General features: G+C 45.0%; 2 protein-coding genes across 9 annotated transcripts in view; both read left to right on the top strand.

The window, feature by feature from the left end:
- Nucleotides 1-19,629, top strand: part of LOC311633552 (leukocyte immunoglobulin-like receptor subfamily A member 6) — a 54,880-nt gene that overhangs the window by 9,916 nt on the left and 25,335 nt on the right. For 6 of the 8 annotated variants that reach the window (XM_084906323.1, XM_084906325.1, XM_084906322.1 and 3 more), the window contains 3 exons: nucleotides 1,514-1,813; nucleotides 8,383-8,418; nucleotides 9,117-9,416. In XM_084906323.1, the coding sequence (XP_084762449.1) occupies nucleotides 1,514-1,813; nucleotides 8,383-8,418; nucleotides 9,117-9,416 (636 nt within the window). Of the gene's footprint in view, nucleotides 1-1,513; nucleotides 1,814-8,382; nucleotides 8,419-9,116; nucleotides 9,417-10,343; nucleotides 11,017-19,629 lie in introns of those variants that run through there. The other 2 variants (XM_084906327.1, XM_084906329.1) reach the window with 2 other exon arrangements.
- LOC311633613 (leukocyte immunoglobulin-like receptor subfamily A member 6) lies at nucleotides 14,412-18,890 on the top strand. The gene is made up of 7 exons (XM_084906519.1): nucleotides 14,412-14,489; nucleotides 14,943-14,978; nucleotides 15,150-15,434; nucleotides 15,684-15,983; nucleotides 16,304-16,339; nucleotides 17,023-17,322; nucleotides 18,272-18,890. The coding sequence occupies exons 1-7, from the start codon at nucleotides 14,456-14,458 to the stop codon at nucleotides 18,403-18,405; spliced, it is 1,125 nt and encodes a 374-aa protein (XP_084762645.1). The 5' UTR covers nucleotides 14,412-14,455; the 3' UTR covers nucleotides 18,406-18,890.

The raw sequence follows: 19,629 nt of genomic DNA on the forward strand, positions 1-19,629 counted from the left end.
CCCCAAAGCCTCTACCGCCAGGAAGGCCTCAGGGAAGATGCAGAAACACATTCCCTTAGGGCGGGACACACAGGAAATAGAGGGCAGAGCTCCGTTAGCTCCTGGGAACAGGAAGCGACAGCACATGGATGTCACTTTCCCTTTAAAAGCAAACTGCCTTCTTTCTCAGGATATTATGACAAACCCACACTCATGAGCATGAGTGGTGTGGAGGTGGCTTCAGGAGACAATGTGAAGTTACGGTGTTTCTCCAGAATCAAGTTTGATATATTTATTCTCACCAAAGAAGAGGCACCTCAGTTCACCATAAGAAAACGTTCCGCAGCCCAGGAAAATGGACAGCAGACCACCTTCCACCTGGACCATGTCACCTCCACACAGGCAGGGACCTACAGGTGCTACGGTGGCTTCTACAAAGACATCGATGTGTGGTCTCACCCCAGCGACCCACTGCAGCTTGAGGTCAGAGGTGAGGAACTGATGCATCCCCATGTCCCCTTCTGGAGATGACACTGTCCATGTAGGGACTGACTGGATGAAACAGAAGACTGTGGTGGGAAACCCTTGGCTGCACCATCGGCTTTCACAAAAGCCAAGAGCATCTCACGCGCCCTCACCAGGCAGGCCTCCTAGAAATACCAAGGGGAGACACTTTTTGAAGCATAGGATTATCTGACCCATAGGCTGTACACCTGACAATAATACAAAGTGATAGGGAATGCAAACTGTAATGGAAAATTTTTTTTTTAATTTTAAAGAGTGAACTGTTCTCACCCAATGCTTCGTTCCAGGCTTGAATCAAAACCAGAGCACTCGAGCTCAGAATGGTGAGTATCCTTTTAATGTTCAAGGACTCAGTAGGGTTTGAACAGATGTCAGTTCTTGGACGCTGGGAAGAGGAGTCTGGGCATTTAAACTGGTGGCTGCAAAAGGGGAGGAAGTGGAAGTTGGCAGGAGAGCAGTTACACAGGTAAGTTATTATCAGTTTTCCTAGGGTATTGGCCCCTCCTCTTATCACAGCTCAGCCAGGATCCATGGTTCTATATGAGGAGCCAGAAACGATCCTGTGCCAAGGGCCTCCAGACACTGAAGCCCACAACATATAAAGTAGAAGAACATGAGCATAGGGACAGAAGGGAAATACCAATGACTGGGATGACGGACACTCTATATATCCAAGAGATGAAACCAGAATGGCCAGGACTGTACCTCTGTTCCTATAGGAGTGGAAGACATTGGTCCCAGCTCAGTGACCCCCTGTATCTGCTGATGATGGTTGAGTGGGACCAAGGCAGCAGGGCCAGGAGGGACCGCTTTGCAGAGGGAGAACCAGGCTCTGAGATACGGAGCAGGAAGCAGCAAAACCTCTGCCTCTAGGAAGGCATCAGGGATGATGCAGAGATACATTCCCTCAGGGCAGGACATGGAGGGGATAGAAACCAAAGCCACATCATCTACTGGAAACAGAAAGGGATGTGGCCTCTACTTTATCTGCAACTTCCTTCTTTCTCAGGATCTTATGACAAACCGACACTCTCCAGCATGAGTGGCACCGTGGTGGCTTCAGGACACAATGTGAGGTTACAGTGTTTCTCCAGAATCAAGTTTGAAGCATTTATTCTCACCAAAGAAGATGCACCTCAGTTCACCCAGAGAAAAAGTTCCACAGCCCAGGACAATGGACAGCAGACCACCTTCCATCTGGACCGTGTCTCCTCCACAGAGGCAGGGACCTACAGGTGCTACGGTGTTCTCAGCAAAGACCCCAATGTGTGGTCTGACCCCAGCGCCCCACTGCAGCTTGAGGTCAGAGGTGAGAAAGCCAGTCCATCCCTACGTTCCCTTCTCAAGATGACACTGTCCACTTAGAATATTGCCTGGTGGGAAGCTGTGTCCACACCACCTGCTTCCACCAAAGCTATGAGGTCCTCACCACTCACCTACCATGCAGGCTTCTGACACATGCCCAGGGCCTGGCAGAGCTTGCAGGTCATTGTGAGTCTGGGGAGAGAGATCCTGAGCAGAGTTAAAGGAACCACCCCATTTCCTCCCCATTTGCAGAAGCTGCTGACAATCCTGATCCCACAGAACCCAGCCATATCCTTGTTGAGTAACCGGTAGTCTTTTTTTTTCTGTAAAGAAACCATTTGTTGGGTGAATTACAAAGGTAGAATAAATAAATCCTAGAAGAAGGGTCTTAGGAAATACATTAAGGAGGTAAAGCATGGGCCCTTTGAACTTGGCAGTTAGGAAGCTAATGGTAAGGTGAAGGAAGTAGGAAAGGAAAAGGGAGATGGAGAGGAAAGGGAAGGACAGAGGAGGGCTGTCTGCATGAAGAGCACCAACTGGTAGTCTTGCAGAAGGAGCAGGAAAGGTGGAGGAAGATTATGTGCAAAGGGAACGAGGGAGAGAGAAGCGTTAGTGCCCACGGAGTATCAGAGGCTGAGTCTATAGTTTACAGAGGGGGGTCCCAAAGGAGGACCCAGCAGAGCTCCCAGGGAGAACACTGAAAGCTCCCCCCCGGTCCCCATCCCTGACTTTTATGACCCAGAATTCCATATGAAAATCACCACAGGGCTCAAAATGACATCAGGAAAGAAGGCACATATTGCTTATGAAAAAGGTGGCTGGACATTGATCTCCTACTTCCATCAGACTGGAGACAGGAGCTCAGTGGGAGGGCATTTTCCTGTGAGGGTCTTTGGCTCCAAATCTGTGACCTCTGTCCTTTCTCTCTCAGGACCTGCTGGTGGGAGTGTGTCCCCAGTGAACCAAGTCCGGCTGTATCTGGCTGGCCTGGTTCTCTTAGCCCTGGTGGTCGCGTTGGCGGAGGCCTGCTACAGCCACAAGAGGTCCTTCCCCGGACTCAGATGAGAACCTCCCCCCAACACCTGAACATCATGACCAACACTGAGGACACTCATGTTGTCTAAGGACAGTGTGGACTTGAGGGGTGGATAACCTGTGGAAACCAGGCACTGGCTATGTTGCCTACTGGATGTTGGGGTGTGTCAGTCCTCAGCAGAATCTGGCACAATGTCCCAACATCACAATGAGTTAACAGGGTACTAATGGGTTCTCTTGGAGGTCTGAAGAGCTAATGCCTTCAATGTGTCACCTGGATAGCATGATTGTTTTTTCTAACTTATCTATATTGTAGGAAATATTGCACATGTTCCTTTCTTTTCCCCATGGACCCCATCCAACATGCACCCATGCCCGCCCCTCAGGCCTTCACTGCATTATAATCTGTGTCCATGGTTTTTGCATTTAAGTTCTTTGTTCATCTCGTTCTGATCCCTGAGACTCATCAGTCTGTTCCATGTTCTATCGCTGGGTCTATTTTGTTCATCAGCTTATTCTGTTCTTTAGATTCGACATATGAATGAGGTCAATAAATAATTGTCTTTCTCTGACTGGCTTAGTTCACTCACCATGAAAAACAAAAACTGGAACTTCCATTCGACCCAGTGGTCTCACTCCTAGGAATATATCCTAAGAAGCCCTATATACCAACCAGTAAGAACAAAAGCACCCCTGTGCTCATAGCAGTGTTGTTTACAATAGCTAATATCTGGAAACAGCTCAAGTGCCCATCAATAGTTAAGCAGATACAAAAGTTGTAGTGCATTTACACAATGGAATACCATGCACATTTTAAAAAAGGAGGATCTGTGCTATTTTAAATTAAATGTATTGAGGTGACATTGGTAAATAAAATTAAATAGGTTTCAAATGAACATGGTATAGTCCTCAACCATGGGGGCAGATGAAATACTGCCATTTGTTACAACATGATTGGACCTGAGAATATTATGCTGAGCAAAATGAGTCAGTCAGGAAGAGCTAGGAACTATATAATTCTCTCATACATGGGATATTAACTGAAACTCATAGATACAAACAACAGTATCATTATTTCCAGGGGGGATGGAGTGGAAGGATAATAAATGCGACCACCCAGCTGCTGTGGCTCAATGGTTGAGCATCAACCTATGAACCAGAATGTCATGGTTTGATTTCCTATCAAGGCACATGCCTGGTTAGCAAGCTCCATCCCCAATATGGGACATGCTGGAAGCAGCCCATCAATAATTCTCTCTAACCATTAATGTAACTCTCTCTCTGTCTCTCTCTCACTCTACCTTCCTCTCTGAAATCAATAAAAATACATCATTTTTTTAAATGGGTAAAGAGGACCTAATAGATGGTGACCTAAAAGGATTTGACTTTGGGTGCATATGGAGACTCCCCAAAAGATGAAGAATAGAGTTATTGCCTGGCTGCTATGACTCAGTTGGTTGAGCATCCTCTCAGACACCAGATCTCTTGGTGTCTGGTTCAATTCAGGTCAGGGAGCATGCCTGGGTTGCAGGCTTGATCCTCAGTAGTGCGGGGATGAAGGAGGGCTGCTTTGCAGTACCAAGCTGCTCAATGTTTCCCACTTTTGCTCACTCTCTCTCCCTCTATTCCTCCTCCTTCTTTTCTCACTAAAATAAGTAAAACATAGATGAGAGAGAACAGTGTTATAGATGATTCATAGATACATAGTTGGATGATAGAGAAATATAATAAATTATATATAGATAATGCATAGATAATTACAGATACATATATACATGACACAAAAGAAGGTAGATGAGGGAGAGAAAGCTGGTATGAATGATAGATGACTGATAGAGAGATGGATAGAGAGATAAATAACAAAAATAGATGATAGATAAATATAATAGATTAGAGATAGATACATATTAGTAACAGATGGAAATATACATGATAAAACATAGGTAGACAAAAGATAAAGAGACAGAGAAACAAAAGTCATATTTTGCCCCAAGTGTCAAAGAAAATCAATTCTTATCTAAGCATTTTGACTTCTCTCCTCCTCCTCTCTGTAGGAATTTTCCATTATCTTCTCAATCCTGAGAAAACTCCAATTTCTCATCTGTGATTGTCTCACCTTACCCCCTCTGCTCTATACCAAGGAACAAACACGGGGTCTCACTTCCTCAGCTAATTGAACCAGTTGTAGCGAATCTGGGGTTCAGCTTAGATGGATGTTCACTGAAATCCCACAACCACAGGGAAACCCTAGAAGCAACAGGAGATATTTCTAAACCTGAAGAACCAAGAGGGATTTATCATTGTCTACAGTGTCCTCAGGGTCTGATGATCGAACACATGATCAAATAACTGGAAGCATTAACCCAATCCACCACAGTTCCTCTCAAGATTATGGGCAACTTTCCCCACAGGATCTTGATAAAAAATGAAAACCCAGTAAAGGTCAGCTGTTCCATATCATCAGATTTGAGAGTGACTCATGTGGGTGCAGAGAGAGGAAGATTTTAACTCTAAGTTTTATGTTGATTGAGAAGAGTGGACGGCATAGCTACTCAGTACGGGTCAGCCAGTGAGATGGTTTAAAAACAAAGAGGCAATGCCCAGTCACAGGGCTAAAGAGGTGAGCATTTACCTATGAACCAGAAGGTCACAGTTTCTTTCCCAGTCAGAACACTTGCCTGGGTTGTGGGCTCGATCCCCTATGTGGGCCATGCAGGAGGCAGCCAATCAATGATTTCCTGTCATCATATATGTTTCTAACACTCTTTCCTTTCTCCTTCTCCTCTCTGAAATCAATAAGAACATATTTTTAATAAACAACGAAAGAGTGAAGAGCAGCCAGTACTCCAGTAAATCTCTTTCCTTCTTCACCAAAAATAAAAGAACCAAAGGCTGATAAAACCCAGTGTAATTACCTTGCTTAGGTTCATCACTTTCACCCATGGACAGAGTCAGTGCTATCAGCATGGTGGGCACAAGCACAGCAATCAAAGAACTAATCATTATGTCATTGCATCACACGTCGGGTCTGCTCTGGGCCACATGCACACACTGTGAGTACAACCTTGCAGAATTACGCAATTATTAACCCATTTTGTACCTGAATTGAAGGAAGCTCAGCATATAGTGGCAGGAGCCATGAGCTCACAGGGTATTTCAGAGCTGATCTCGGAGTGGGAACTACTTCTGTCCTGTACTTCATCTGTGATTCTTCTTCCTGCTCACTTTATTCAAAAAGATTAAATGCCAAGAGGAGTTGGGGACCAAGCGGGGCTGATGGATGTTTGAAGTTCAGATGACTAACATCATAATCTCAGATGCATCTGCAAGGCTTTAGCAAAAGAGGTGGTGAAATGCCTTCACTCTGAAGATAAGAAGCAAGGCACTCCCACCACTTCCTGTTCCTTAGTGTGACTTTCAGAGAAGTCCATCCACATACAGGCAGCATCGCTGAGGACAACAGGCCAGAGAGGACCCAGAATCATGTCCCTGATTCTTCCCACTCTGCTCTATCTCGGTGAGTGTGGAAAGGAGGGTCAGGGTGAAAACACATGCTATAGGGGCAGATCTGTGGTTCCATAGGCTGGGCTGTTCTCCAATATGAATGATCAAATAAAACAGACAGACTCAGAGACTGATGATTGCCAGAGGAGAGTGTATGGGGACTGGGTATAAGGGTGAAGGGATTGAGAAGTATAGATTGGGAGTTACAGAATACTCTTGGGAGCTTAGGGTACAGCTTAGAAAATACAGCCAATAATATTGTAACAACTATGTATGATCGAGTAGGGTACTGGACATAGCAAGGGGAAGCACTTTATAACATACATGATTATCTAACCATGAGGCTGTACACCTGAAAATAATACAAGGTGATATTGAAAGTAAACTGTAATTGTTAATATAAAATAATTTTCTTAGCCTAAGCAGGTTTAGCTCAATGGATAGAGCAATCGGCCTGTGGACTTAAGAGTCCCGGGTTTGATTCTGGTCAAGGGCATGTACCTAGGTTGGAGCACATCCCCAGTGGGGGGTGTGCAGGAGGCAGCTGATCGATCTTTCTCTCTCATTGATGTTTCTAACTTTCTATCCCTCTCCCTTCCTTTTTATGAAAAATCAATAAAATATGTTTTTAAAAAAAATTTTTTTTGAAAGACTGAGCTGTTCTCACCCAATGTCTCCTTTCAGGGTTATATGCAACCCAGAGCACTCAGGGTCAGAATGGTGAGTGTCCTTTCAATGTCCAAGGATACAGTGGAGTTTGGCCATAAATTTTGGGGGCTGGGAAGAGGAATCTTGGCATTTAAACTTGTGGCTGTAAAAGGGAAGGAAGGGGGGGGTGGCATGAGAAGCAGACAAACCTGTAGAGTTATTACCTGTTTTTCTAGGAAATCTCCCTCCACCTGTTATCACAGCTGATCCTGGACCCATTATTCCATTTAAGAAACCAGTGACCATCCGGTGCAAAGGGCCTCCGGACGCTGCAGCCTATAATATATACAATAGGAATAAAAATTCACTTCTCAATATATTTAAGAACACTGAGAAGACAAGTACTCTATTTATCCAAGAGTTGATACCAAACTTGACAGGAGTGTACGTCTGTTCCTATCGCAATGAAGAACAATGGTCACCATTCAGTGACCTCCTGCATTTAGTGATGACAGGTGAGTGGGACCAGGGCAGCATGGCCAGGAGGGACCACTTTGCAGAGGGAGAATCAGGCTCTAAGATACAGAGCAGGAAGCAGCAGAGACTCTACCTCTAGGGTGACCTCAGGGATGATGCAGAGGCACATTCCCTCAGGGTGTGACACGGAGGAAATAGAAGCCAGAGCCCCGTTAGCTCCTGGGAACAGGTAGTGATAGCACATGAATGTCCCATTCCCTTTAAAAGCAAACTTCCTTCTTTCTCAGGATATTATGACAAACCCTCACTCATGAGCCTGAGTGGCACAGTGGTGGCTTCAGGACACAATGTGAAGTTACAGTGTTTCTCAGGAATCAAGTTTGAAATGTTTATACTCAGCAAAGAAGATGCACCTCAGTTTGCCCGGACACAAAGCTCCACAGCCCAGGACAATGGACGGCAGACCACCTTCCACCTGGACCATATCAACTCCACAGAGGCAGGGACCTACAGGTGCTACGGTAGCTTCGAGAAAGACATCGATGTGTGGTCTCACCCCAGCGACCCATTGCAGCTAGAGGTCAGAGGTGAGAAAACTGGTTCATCCCCACGTCCCCTTATAGAGATGACACTGTCCAGGTAGGGAGTGACTGGAGGAAAGAGAAGACTGTGGTGGGAAGTCCTTGGAAACACCATCCGCTTCCACAAAAACCACAAGCACCTCACCCGCCCTCACCATGCAGGCCTCCTAGAAATAATGGGGGAAACACTTTTTGAAGCATACGATTATCTGACCCATATGCTGTACACCTGACAATAATACAAAGTGATAGTGAATGTACACTGTAATGAAACATTTTTTTAACTTTTTTAAAGAGTGAGCTGTTCTCACCCAATGTTTCCTTCCAGGCTTGAATCTAAACCAGAGCACTCAGGCTCAGAATGGTGAGTGTCGTTTTAATGTTCAAGGACTCAGTAGGGTTTGAACAAATGTCAGCTCCCTTGGGGGCTGGGAAGAGGGGTCCTGGAATTTAAACTTGTGACCATAAAAGGGGAGGAAGTGGAGTGTGGCATGAGAAGCAGATACACCTGTAAAGTTATTACCTGATTTCCTAGTATATTACACCCACACATACCTGTTATCACAGCTCAGCCGGGATCCATGGTTCTATATGAAGAACCAATGACGATCCTGTGCCAAGGGCCTCCAGACACTGAAGCCCACAAGACATATGAAGTGGAGGAATATGAGCCGAGGGACAGAAGGGAAATACCAATGACTGGGATGGCTAACACTTTATACATCCAAGAGATGAAACCAGACCAGAAAGGACTGTACCGCTGTTCCTATAGGAATGCATGACATTGGTTCCCACTCAGTGACCCCCTGCATCATCTGATGGTGATTGAGTGGGGCCCAGGCAGCAGGGCCAGGAAGGACCGCTTTGCAGAGGGCAGAACCAGGCTCTGAAATACGGAGCAGGAAGCAGCAAAGCCTCCACCTCTCGAAGGCATCAGGGATGATACAGAGACACATTCCCTCAGGGCAGGACATGGAGGGGATAGAAACCAAAACCACATCTTCTCCTGGAAACAGGAAGGAACATGGCCTCCTCTTTATCTGCAACTTCCTTCTTTCTCAGGATCTTATGACAAACCCACACTCTCCAGCATGAGTGGCACCGTGGTGGCTTCAGGACACAATGTGAGGTTACAATGTTTCTCCAGAATCAAGTTTGAAGCATTTATTCTCACCAAAGAAGATGCACCTCAGTTCACCCAGAGAAAAAGCTCCACAGCCAAGGAAAATGGACAGCAGACCACCTTCCACCTGGACCGTGTCACCTCCACAGAGGCAGGGACCTACAGGTGCTGCGGTGCCCTCAGGGAAGACCCCAATGTGTGGTCTCACCCTAGCGACCCACTGCAGCTTGAGGTCAGAGGTGAGAAAGCCGGTCCATCCCTACATTACCTTCTCAAGATGACACTGTCCACTTAGAGCATTGCCTGGTGGGAAGTTGTATCTACACCACCTGCTTCCACCAAAGCTATGAGGTCCTCAGCACTCACTCACCATGCAGGCCTCTGACACATGCCCAGGGCCTGGCAGAGCTTGCAGGTCCTTGTGAGTCTGGGGAGAGAGATCCTGAGCACAGATAAAGGAACCACCCCATTTCCTCCCCATTTGCAGAAGCTGCTGACAATCCTGATCCCATAGAATCCAGCCATATCCTTGTTGAGTAACCGGTAGTCTTTTTTTTTTCTGTAAAGAAACCATTTATTGGGTGAATTACAAAGGTAGAATAAGTAAATCCTAGAAGAAGGGTCTTAGGAAACACATTAAGGGGGTAAAGCATGGGCCCTTTGAACTTGGCAATTAGGAAGCTAATGGTAAGGTGAAAAAAGTAGAAAAGGAAAAGGGAGATGGAGAGGAAAGGGAAGGACAGAGGAGGGCTGTCTGCATGAAGAGCACCAACTGGTAGTCTTGCAGAAGGAGCAGGAAAGGTGAATGAAGATTAGGTGCAAAAGGAATGAGAGAGAGAGAAGCATTAGTGCCCACGGAGTACCAGGGAGGCTGAGTCTATAGTTTGTAGAGGGCGTCCCAAAGAAGGATTCAGCAGAGCTCCCAGGGAGACTTAAAGCTTCCTACCCAGTCCCCATCCCTGACTTTTATAACCCAGAATTCCATATGGAAATCACCACATGGCTCATAATGACGTCAGGAAAAAAGGCACATATTGCTTATGCAGAAGGTGGCTGGGCAGCGATCTCCTACTTCCATCAGAATGGAGACAGGAGCTCAGTGGGAGGGCATCTTCCTGCGAGGGCCTTTGGCTCCAAATCTGTGACCTCTGTCCTTTCTCTCTCAGGACCTGCTGGTGGGAGTGTGTCCCCAGTGAACCAAGTACGGCTGAGTCTGGCTGGCCTGGTTCTCTTGGCCCTGGTGGTGGTGTTGGCGGAGGCCTGCTATAGCCACAAGAGGTCCTTCCCCGGACAAAGATGAGAACCTTCCCCCCACACCTGAGCATCATGACCAACACCCAGGACACTCATGTTGTCTAAGGACAGTGTGGTGGATAACCAGAGGAAACCAGGTGCTGGCTGTGTTGTCTACTGGATAATGGGTTGTGTCCCTCTCCTGCAGAATCTGGCACAATGTCCCAACATCACAATGAGATAACAGGTACTAATGGGTTCTCTTGGAGGTCTGAAGAGCTAATGCCTTAAATGTGTCACCTGGACAGCATGATTGTTTGTTTTTCTTTAACTTAACTTTAATTGTTGGAAATAAGTCATATGTTCCTTTCTTTTCTCCATGGACCCCAACCAAAAAGCACCCATGTCCGCCACTCAGGCCTTCACTGCATTATAATCTGTGTCCATGGTTTTTGCATTTAAGTTCTTTGATTCATCTCTTTCTGATCCCTGAGACTCATCAGTCTGTTCCATGGTTCTATCTCTTGATCTATTTTGTTCATCAGCTTATTCTGTTCATTAGATTCGACATATGAATTAGGTCAATAAATAATTGTCTTTCTCTGACTGGCTTAGTTCACTCACCATGAAAAACAAAAACTGGGACCTACATTTGACCCAGTGTTCTCACTCCTAGGGATATATCCTAAGAAGCCCTGTATACCAACCAGTAAGAAAAAAAGCACCCCTGTGCTCACAGCAGTGTTGTTTACAATAGCTAATATCTGGAAAAAGCCCAAGTGCCCATCAATAAATAAGTAGATACAAAAGTTGTGGTGCATTTACAAAATGGCATACTATGCAAATTTTAAAAAAGGAGGATCTATGCTATTTTAAATTAAATGTATTGAGGTGACATTGGTAAATAAAATTATATAGGTTTCAAATGAACATGGTATAGTCCTCAACCATGAGAGCAGATGAAATACTGCCATTTGTTACAACATGATTGGACCTGAGAATATTATGCTGAGCAAAATGAGTCAGTCAGGAAAAGCTAGGAACTATATAATTCTCTCATAGGTGGGATATTAACTGAAACTCATAGATACAAACAACAGTATCATTATTGCCAGAGGGAATGGAGTGGGAGGATAGTAAAGGGGAAAACCCAGCTGTTGTGGCTCGATGGTTGAGCATCAACCTATGAACCAGGATGTTATGGTTTGATTCCCTGTCAAGGCACATGCTTGGTTAGCAAGCTCCACCCCAGTATGGGACATGCTGGAAGCAGCCCATCAATAATTCTCTCTAACCAGTAATGTAACTCTCTCTCTCTCTCTCACTCAGCCTTCCTCTATGAAATCAATAAAAATACATCATTTTTTTAAAATGGGTAAAGAGGACCTAATAGATGGTGACCTAAGAGGATTTGACTTTGGGTACATATGGAGGCTTCCCAAAAAATGAAGAATAGAGTTATTGCCTGGCTGCTATGACTCAGTTGGTTGAGCATCCTCTCAGACACCACATCTCTTGGTGTCTGGTTCAATTCAGGTCAGGGAGCATGCCTGGGTTGCAGGCTTGATCCTCAGTAGTGCGGGGATGGGGGAGGGCTGGTTTGCAGTACCAAGCTGCTCAATGTTTCTAACTTTTGCTCTCTCTCTCTCCCTCTATTCCTCCTCCTTCTTTTCTCACTAAAATAAGTAAAACATAGAAGAGAGAGAACAGTGTTATACATGATTCATAGATAGATAGTTGGATGATAGAGAAATATAATAAATTATATATAGATAATTCATAGATAATTACAGTTAGATATATATATGACACAAAGAAAGGTAGATGAGGGAGAGAAAGCTAGTATGAATGATAGATAGATGACTGATAGAGAGATAGAGAGAGAGATAGATAACAAAAGTAGATGATAGATAAATATAATACATTATAGATAGATACATATTAGTAACAGATGGAAATATACATGATAAAACATAGATAAACAAAAGATAAAGAGACAGAGACACAAAAGTCATATTTTGCCCCAAGTGTCAAAGAAAATCAATTCTTATCTAACCATTTTAACTTGTCTCCTCCTCCTCTCTGTAGGAATTTTCCATTATCTTCTTAATCCTGAGAAAACTCCAATTTCTCATCTGTGATTGTCTCACCTTACATCCTCTGCTCTATACCAAGACACAAACAAAGGGTCTCACTTCCTCAGCTAATTGAACCGGTTGTAGCGAATCTGGGGTTCAGCTTAGATGGATGTTCACTGAAACCCCACAACCACAGGGAAACCCTAGAAGTAGCAGGAGATATTTCTAAACCTGAAGAACCAAGAGGGATTTATCATTGTCTACAGTGTCCTCAGGGTCTGATGATCGAACACATGACCAAATAACTGGAAGCATTAACCCAATCCACCTCAGTTCTTGTGAAGATTGTGGGAAACTTTCCCCACAGGATCTTGATAAAAAATGAAAACCCAGTAAAGGTCAGCTGTTCCATATCATCAGATTTGAGAGTGACTCATGTGGGTGCAGAGAGAGGAAGATTTTAACTCTAAGTTTTATGTTGATTGAGAAGAGTGGATGGCATAGCTACTCAGTACGGGTCAGCCAGTGAGATGGTTTAAAAACAAAGAGGCAATAGGTGCCCGTCAGCAGATGATTGGATCCAAAAACCATGGTACATCTACACAATGGACTATTATGCTGCCATAAAAAAGAAGGAATTCTCATCATTTGCAGCAACCTGGATGGACTTGGAGAACATCATGCTGAGTGAAATAAGCCAATCAATGAAAGAAAAACACCACATAACCTCACTCATTTATGGATAATAAAGAACATTATAAACTGATGAACCAAAAGATAGATATAGAGACAGTAAAGCAACAAGCATACTGTCAAATTACAGTGGGGAGGGGAGGAAGATCTGGGGGAGATAATAGATCAACCAAAGGCCTTATATACATGCATATAAGTACAACCAATGGAAATAAAACTCTGGGGAGGGAGGGTTTGTATGGGAGGGAGGGAGAGGGGGAAAAAATCAATATATATATATATATATATATATATATATATATATATATATATATATACATATATATATATATATATATATATATATATTAAAATTAAAAAATAAAAACAAAGAGGCAAGGCCCAGCCCACAAGGCTAAAGAGTTGAGCATTGACCTATGAACCAGAAGGTCACGGTTCTATTCCCAATCAGAACACATGCCTGGATTGTGGCCTCGATCCCCTATGTGGGCCATGCAGGAGGCAGCCAATCAATGATTTCCTGTCATCATAGATGTTTCTACCTCTTTCTCCCCTCCCCTTCTCCTCTCTAAAATCAATAAAAACATATTTTTAATAAACAACAAAAGAGTGAAGAGAAGCTGGCACATGAATAAACCTCTTTCCTTTTATCAACAAAAATAAAAGAACCAAGGGCTGACAAAACCCAGTATAATTACCTTGCTTAGGTTCATCACTTTCACCATTGGACAGAGTCAGTGCTATCAGCGTGGTGGGCATATGCACAGCAAACAGAGAACTAATCATTATGCCATTACCTCCCTAGTCAGGTCTGCTCTGGGCCATATGCACACGCTGTGAGTACAGCTTTGCAGAAAGACACAATTATTGACCCATTTTGTAACTGAATTGAAGGAAGCTCAGCATATAGTAGCAGGAGCCATGAGCTCACAGAGTATTTCAGAGCTGATCTCAGACTGGGAACTGTTTCTATTCTTCATCTGTGATCCCTCTTCCTGCTCACTTTATGCAGAAAGACTAAATGAAATGAGGAGTTGGGGACAAAAAATAAGGACTAATCTGGGCTGATGGAGGTTTGAAGATTAGATGACTAACATCATAAACTCAGATGCCTCTGCAAGGCTTTAGCAAAAGAGGTTGTAACATGCCTTCACTTGGAGATAAGAACCAAGGCCCTCCCACCACTTCCTGTTGCTTGGTGTGACTTTCAGAGAAGCCCCTTCCGCATACAGGCAGCATAGCTGAGGACAACTGGCCAGAGAGGACGCAGAATCATGTCCGTGGTTCTTCCCACTCTTCTCTATCTCGGTGAGTGCGGACAGAAGGGTCAGGGTGCAAACACAACCTACAGGGGCAGGTCTGTGGTTCCATTGGTTGGGCTATTTTCTAACATGAATGATCAAACAAAACATACACAGACTCACAGACACAGGGAACAAAGTGAGGGTTGCCAGAGGAGAGTGTATGGGACTGGGTGTAAGGGTGAAGGGATTGAGAAGTACAGATTGGAAGTTACAGAATACTCCTGGGAGCTTAGAGTACAGCTTAGAGAATATAGCCAATAAAATTGTAACACCTACACATGCTGCCAGGAGGGTAGTGGTCATAGCAAGAGGAAGCACTTTATAATGTAAATGATTATCCAACCACCAGGCTGCATGCCAGAAAATAATGCAAAGTGATATTGAATGTAAACTGTAATTGTTAATATAAAAACTTTTTTAAAAAACTGAATTGTCCTCATCCAATGTTTCCTTCCAGGGTTGTATGTAGCCCAGAGCACTCAGGCTCAGAATGGTGAGTGTCCTTTCAATGTCTAAGGATTGAGTAGAGTTTGGCCAGATATCAGCATTCTTGGGGGCTGGGAAGAGGAGTCTTGGCATCTAAACTAGTGGCTGTAAAAGGGGAGGAAAAGAAGGGTGGCATGAGAAGCAGACACACCTGTAAATTCATTACCTTTTTTTCTAGAAAGTCTCCCCCCACCTGTTATCACAGCTCAGCCTGGAACTAGGATTCCATATAACGAACCAGTGACCATCCAGTGCCAAGGGCCTCCAGATGCTGCAGCCTATGAGATACACAAATATAAACTAGTTGTGGGTTCAGTACCCGGTATATTAGAAGAGACTGAGAACACCAGCACTTTATCTATCCAAGAGATGAAACCACACCGAACAGGAGTTTACCTCTGTTTCTATCAGAGTGGAGAACACAGGTCACCACGCAGTGACGCCCTGCATTTAGTGATGACAGGTGAGTGGGACCCAGGCAGCAGGGCCAGGGGGGGACCTCTCTGCAGAGGGAGAACCAGGATCTGAAATACAAAGCAGGAAGCAGCAAAGCCTCTACCTCTAGGAAGGCCTCAGGGATGATGAAGACGCACATTCCTCAGGGAGGGACACAGAGGAAATAGAAGCCAGAGCCCCATTAGCTCCTGGGAACAGGAAGAGACAGCACATGGATGTCACTTTCCCTTTAAAAGCAAACTGCCTTCTTTCTCAGGATCTTATGACAAACCCACACTGAGGAGCATGAGTGGCACCGTGGTGGCTTCAGGAGATGATGTGAAGTTACAGTGTTTCTCCAGAATCAAGTTTGAAGCATTTATTCTCACCAAAGAAGATGCACCTCTGTTCATGCCGAAAGAAAGCTCCACAGCCCAAGACAATGGACAGCAGACCACCTACCACCTGGACCGTGTCACCTCCACACAGGCAGGGACCTACAGGTGCTACGGTGTCTTCACCAAAGACATGGATGTGTGGTCTCACCCCAGCGACCCACTGCAGCTTGAGGTCAGAGGTGAGGAACTACTGCATCCCCATGTCCCCTTCTGGATATGACACTGTCCATGTAGGGACTGACTGGACGAAACAGAAGACTGTGGTGGAAAGCCCTTGGCTACACCATCTGCTTCCACAAAAGCCAAGAGCACCTCCCCCGCCCTCACCATGCAGGCCTCCTAGAAATAGCAAGGGGAGACACTTTTTGAAACATAGGATTATCTGACCCATATGCTGTACACCTGCACATAATACCAAGTGATAGAGAATGTAAACTGTAATGGAATTTTTTTTTTAATGTTATAGAGTGAACTGTTCTCACCCAATGTTTCCTTCCAGGCTTGAATCTAAACCAGACCACTCAGGCTCAGAATGGTGAGTATCCTTTAATGTTGAAGGACTCAGTAGGGTTTGAATAGATGTCAGTTCTTGGACGCTGGGAAGAGGAGTTTGGCATTTAAACTGGTGGCTGCAAAAGGGGAGGAAGTAGAAGTTGGCAGGAGAGCAGTTACACAGGTAAGTTATTATCTGTTTTCCTAGGGTATTGCCCCCTCCTCTTATCACAGCTCAGCCTGGATCCATGGTTCTATATGAGGAACCAGTGATGATCCTGTGCCAAGGGCCTCCAGACACTGAAGCCCACAACATATAAAGTAGAAGAACATGAGCATAGGGACAGAAGGGAAATATCAATGACTGGGATGTCTGACACTCTGTATATCCAAAAGATGAAACCAGAATGACCAGGACTGTACCACTGTCCCTGTAGGAGTGGAAGACATTGGTCCCAGCTCAGTGACCCCCTGTATCTGCTGATGACAATTGAATGGGACCCAGGCAGCAGGCCAGGAGGGACCACTTTGCAGAGAAAGAACCAGGCTCTGAGATATGGAGCAGGAAGCAGCAAAGCCTCTACATCAATGAAGGCATCAGGGATGATGCAGAGACACATTCCCTCAGGGAGGGACATGGAGGGGATAGAAACCAAAGCCACACCATCTCCTGGAAACAGAAAGGCATGTGGCCTCCCCTTTATCTGCAACTTCCTTCTTTCTCAGGATCTTATGACAAACCCACACTCTCCAGCATGAGTGGAACGGTGGTGGCTTCAGGACACAATGTGAGGTTACAGTGTTTCTCCAGAATCAAGTTTGAAGCATTTATTCTCATCAGAGAAGATGCACCTCAGTTCACCCAGAGAAAAAGCTCCACAACCCAGGACAATGGACATCAAACCACCTTCCACCTGGACCGTGTCACCTCCACAGAGGCAGGGACCTACAGGTGCTTTGGTGCCCTCAGCGAAGACCCCAATGTGTGGTCTGACCCCAGCGAGCCACTGCAGCTTGAGGTCAGAGGTAAGAAAGCCAGTCCATCCCTAAGTCACCTTCTGAAGATGACACTGTCCACTTAGAGCAGTGACTGGTGGGTAGCCGTGTCCACATTACCTGCTTCCACAAAAGCTATGAAGTCCTCACCACTAACCTACCATGCAGGCCTCTGACACATGCCCAGGGGCTGGGAGAGCATTGTGAGTCTGGGGAGAGAGACCCTGAACACAGATAAAGGAACCACCCCATTTCCTCCCCATTTGCAGAAGCTGCTGACAATCCTGATCCCACAGGACCCAGCCATATCCTTGTTGAGTAACAGTAGTCTTTTTTTTTTTATCTATAAAAAAAAATTAAAAAAAGACATTTATTGGGTAAATTACAGAGGAAGAATAAGTAAATACTAGAAAAAAGGGACTTAGGAAACACATTAAGGAGGTAAAGCATGGGCCCTTGAGCTTGGCAGTGAGGAAGCTAATGGTAAGGTGTCTGGTGGGGGAAGCAGGGAAGGAAAAGGGAGATGGAGAGGAAAGGGAAAGGCAGAGGTGGGCTCTCTAAATGGAGATCACCAACTGGTAGTCTTTGCAGAAGGAGCAGGAAAGGTGAAGGAAGATGAGGGGCAAAGTGGACGGGGGAGAGAGAAGCTTTAGTGCCCACGGAGGACCAGGGAGGCCATTCTCCAACAGCTGAGTCAATAGTTTGCAGAGGGGCATCCCAAAGAAGGACCCAGCAGAGCTCCCAGGGAGAAGACTGAAAACTTCTAACCCAGTCCCCATCCCTGCATTTCATGACCCAGAATTCCTTTTGGAAATCACCACAGAGCTCCGAATGACCAGAGGAAAGAAGGCACATATTGCTTATGGCTGGGCAGCGATCTCCTAGTTCCATCAGACTGGAGACATGAGCTCAGGTTGAGGGCATCTTCCTGCGAGGGCCTTTGGCTTCAGCTTTGTGACCTTCGTCCTTTCTCTCTCAGGACCTGCTGGTGGGAGTGTGTCCCAAGTGAACCAAGTCCGGCTGAGTCTGGCTGGCCTGGTTCTCTTGGCCCTGGTGGTGGTGTTGGCGGAGGCCTGCTACAGCCACAAGAGGTCCTTCCCCGGACTCACATGAGAACCTCCTCTCCACACCTGAGCGTCATGACCAATACCTAAGATATTTGTGGCGTCTAAGGACATTGTGAACTTGAGGAGCGGGGGACCAGAGGAAACCAGGAGCTGGCTGTGTTGTCTACTGGGTAATGGGGTGTGTCCGTCTCCTGCAAAATCTGGCCCAACATCACAGTGAATTAACGTGGTACTAATGGGTGTTCATGGAGGTCTGAAGAGCAAATTCCTAAAATGAGTCCACTGGTCTGCATGGCTTTTTTTTTTTTAACTTATCTTTTATTGTTGGAAATATTACAGATGTTCCTTTCTTTTCCCCATGGTCCCCATCCAACATGCACCCATGCCCGCCCCTCAGGCCTTCACTGCATTATAATCTGTGTCCATGGATTTTGCATATAAGTTCTTTGGTTCATCTCTTCCTGACCCCTGACCCCCTTTGTCTGAGACTCATCAGTCTGTTTCCATGGTGCTATCTCTGGATCTATTTTCTACATCAGCTTCTTCTGTTCACTAGATTCTACATATGAATGAGGTCAATAAATAATTGTCTTTCTCTCACTGGCTTGGTTCACTCACCATGAAAAATAAAAACTGGAACTTCCATTTGACGCAGTGGTCTCACTCCTAGGAATATATCCTAAGAAGCCCTATATACCGACCAGAAAGAATAAATGAACCCCTGTGTTCATAGCTGTGTTATTTACAATAGTTAATATCTAGAAACAGCCCAAGTGCCCAACAATAGATAAGTAGATGCAAAATGGAATACTATGGAATCCTATGCAGATTTTTAAAAAGAAGGATCTATGCTATTATAAAGTAAATTTACTGAGGTGACATTGGTTAATAACATTATATATATTTCAAATGTACAATTTTATGATACATGATCTTCATATTGCATTGTAAATGCCTCAGCCATGAGCGCAGATGAAATACTGCCATTTGTAACAATATGATTGGACCTTGAGAATATTATGCTGAGCAAAATGAGTCAGTCAGGGAAAGCTAAGAACTATATAATTCACTCATAGGTGGGATATTAACAGAAACTCATAGACACAGACAACAGTATGGTTATTGCCAGTGGGAATGGAGTGGAGGGGTAGTAAAGGGTACCACCAGCTGTTGTGGCTCGATGGTTGAGCATCAACCTATGAACCAGCATGTCATGGTTTGATTCCCTGTCAAATCACATGCCTGGTTAACAATCTCCATCCCTAGTGTG

This window comes from Pipistrellus hanaki (assembly GCF_964339955.1).
Source record: "Pipistrellus hanaki genome assembly, chromosome: 15".
Lineage (NCBI taxonomy): Eukaryota > Metazoa > Chordata > Mammalia > Chiroptera > Vespertilionidae > Pipistrellus > Pipistrellus hanaki.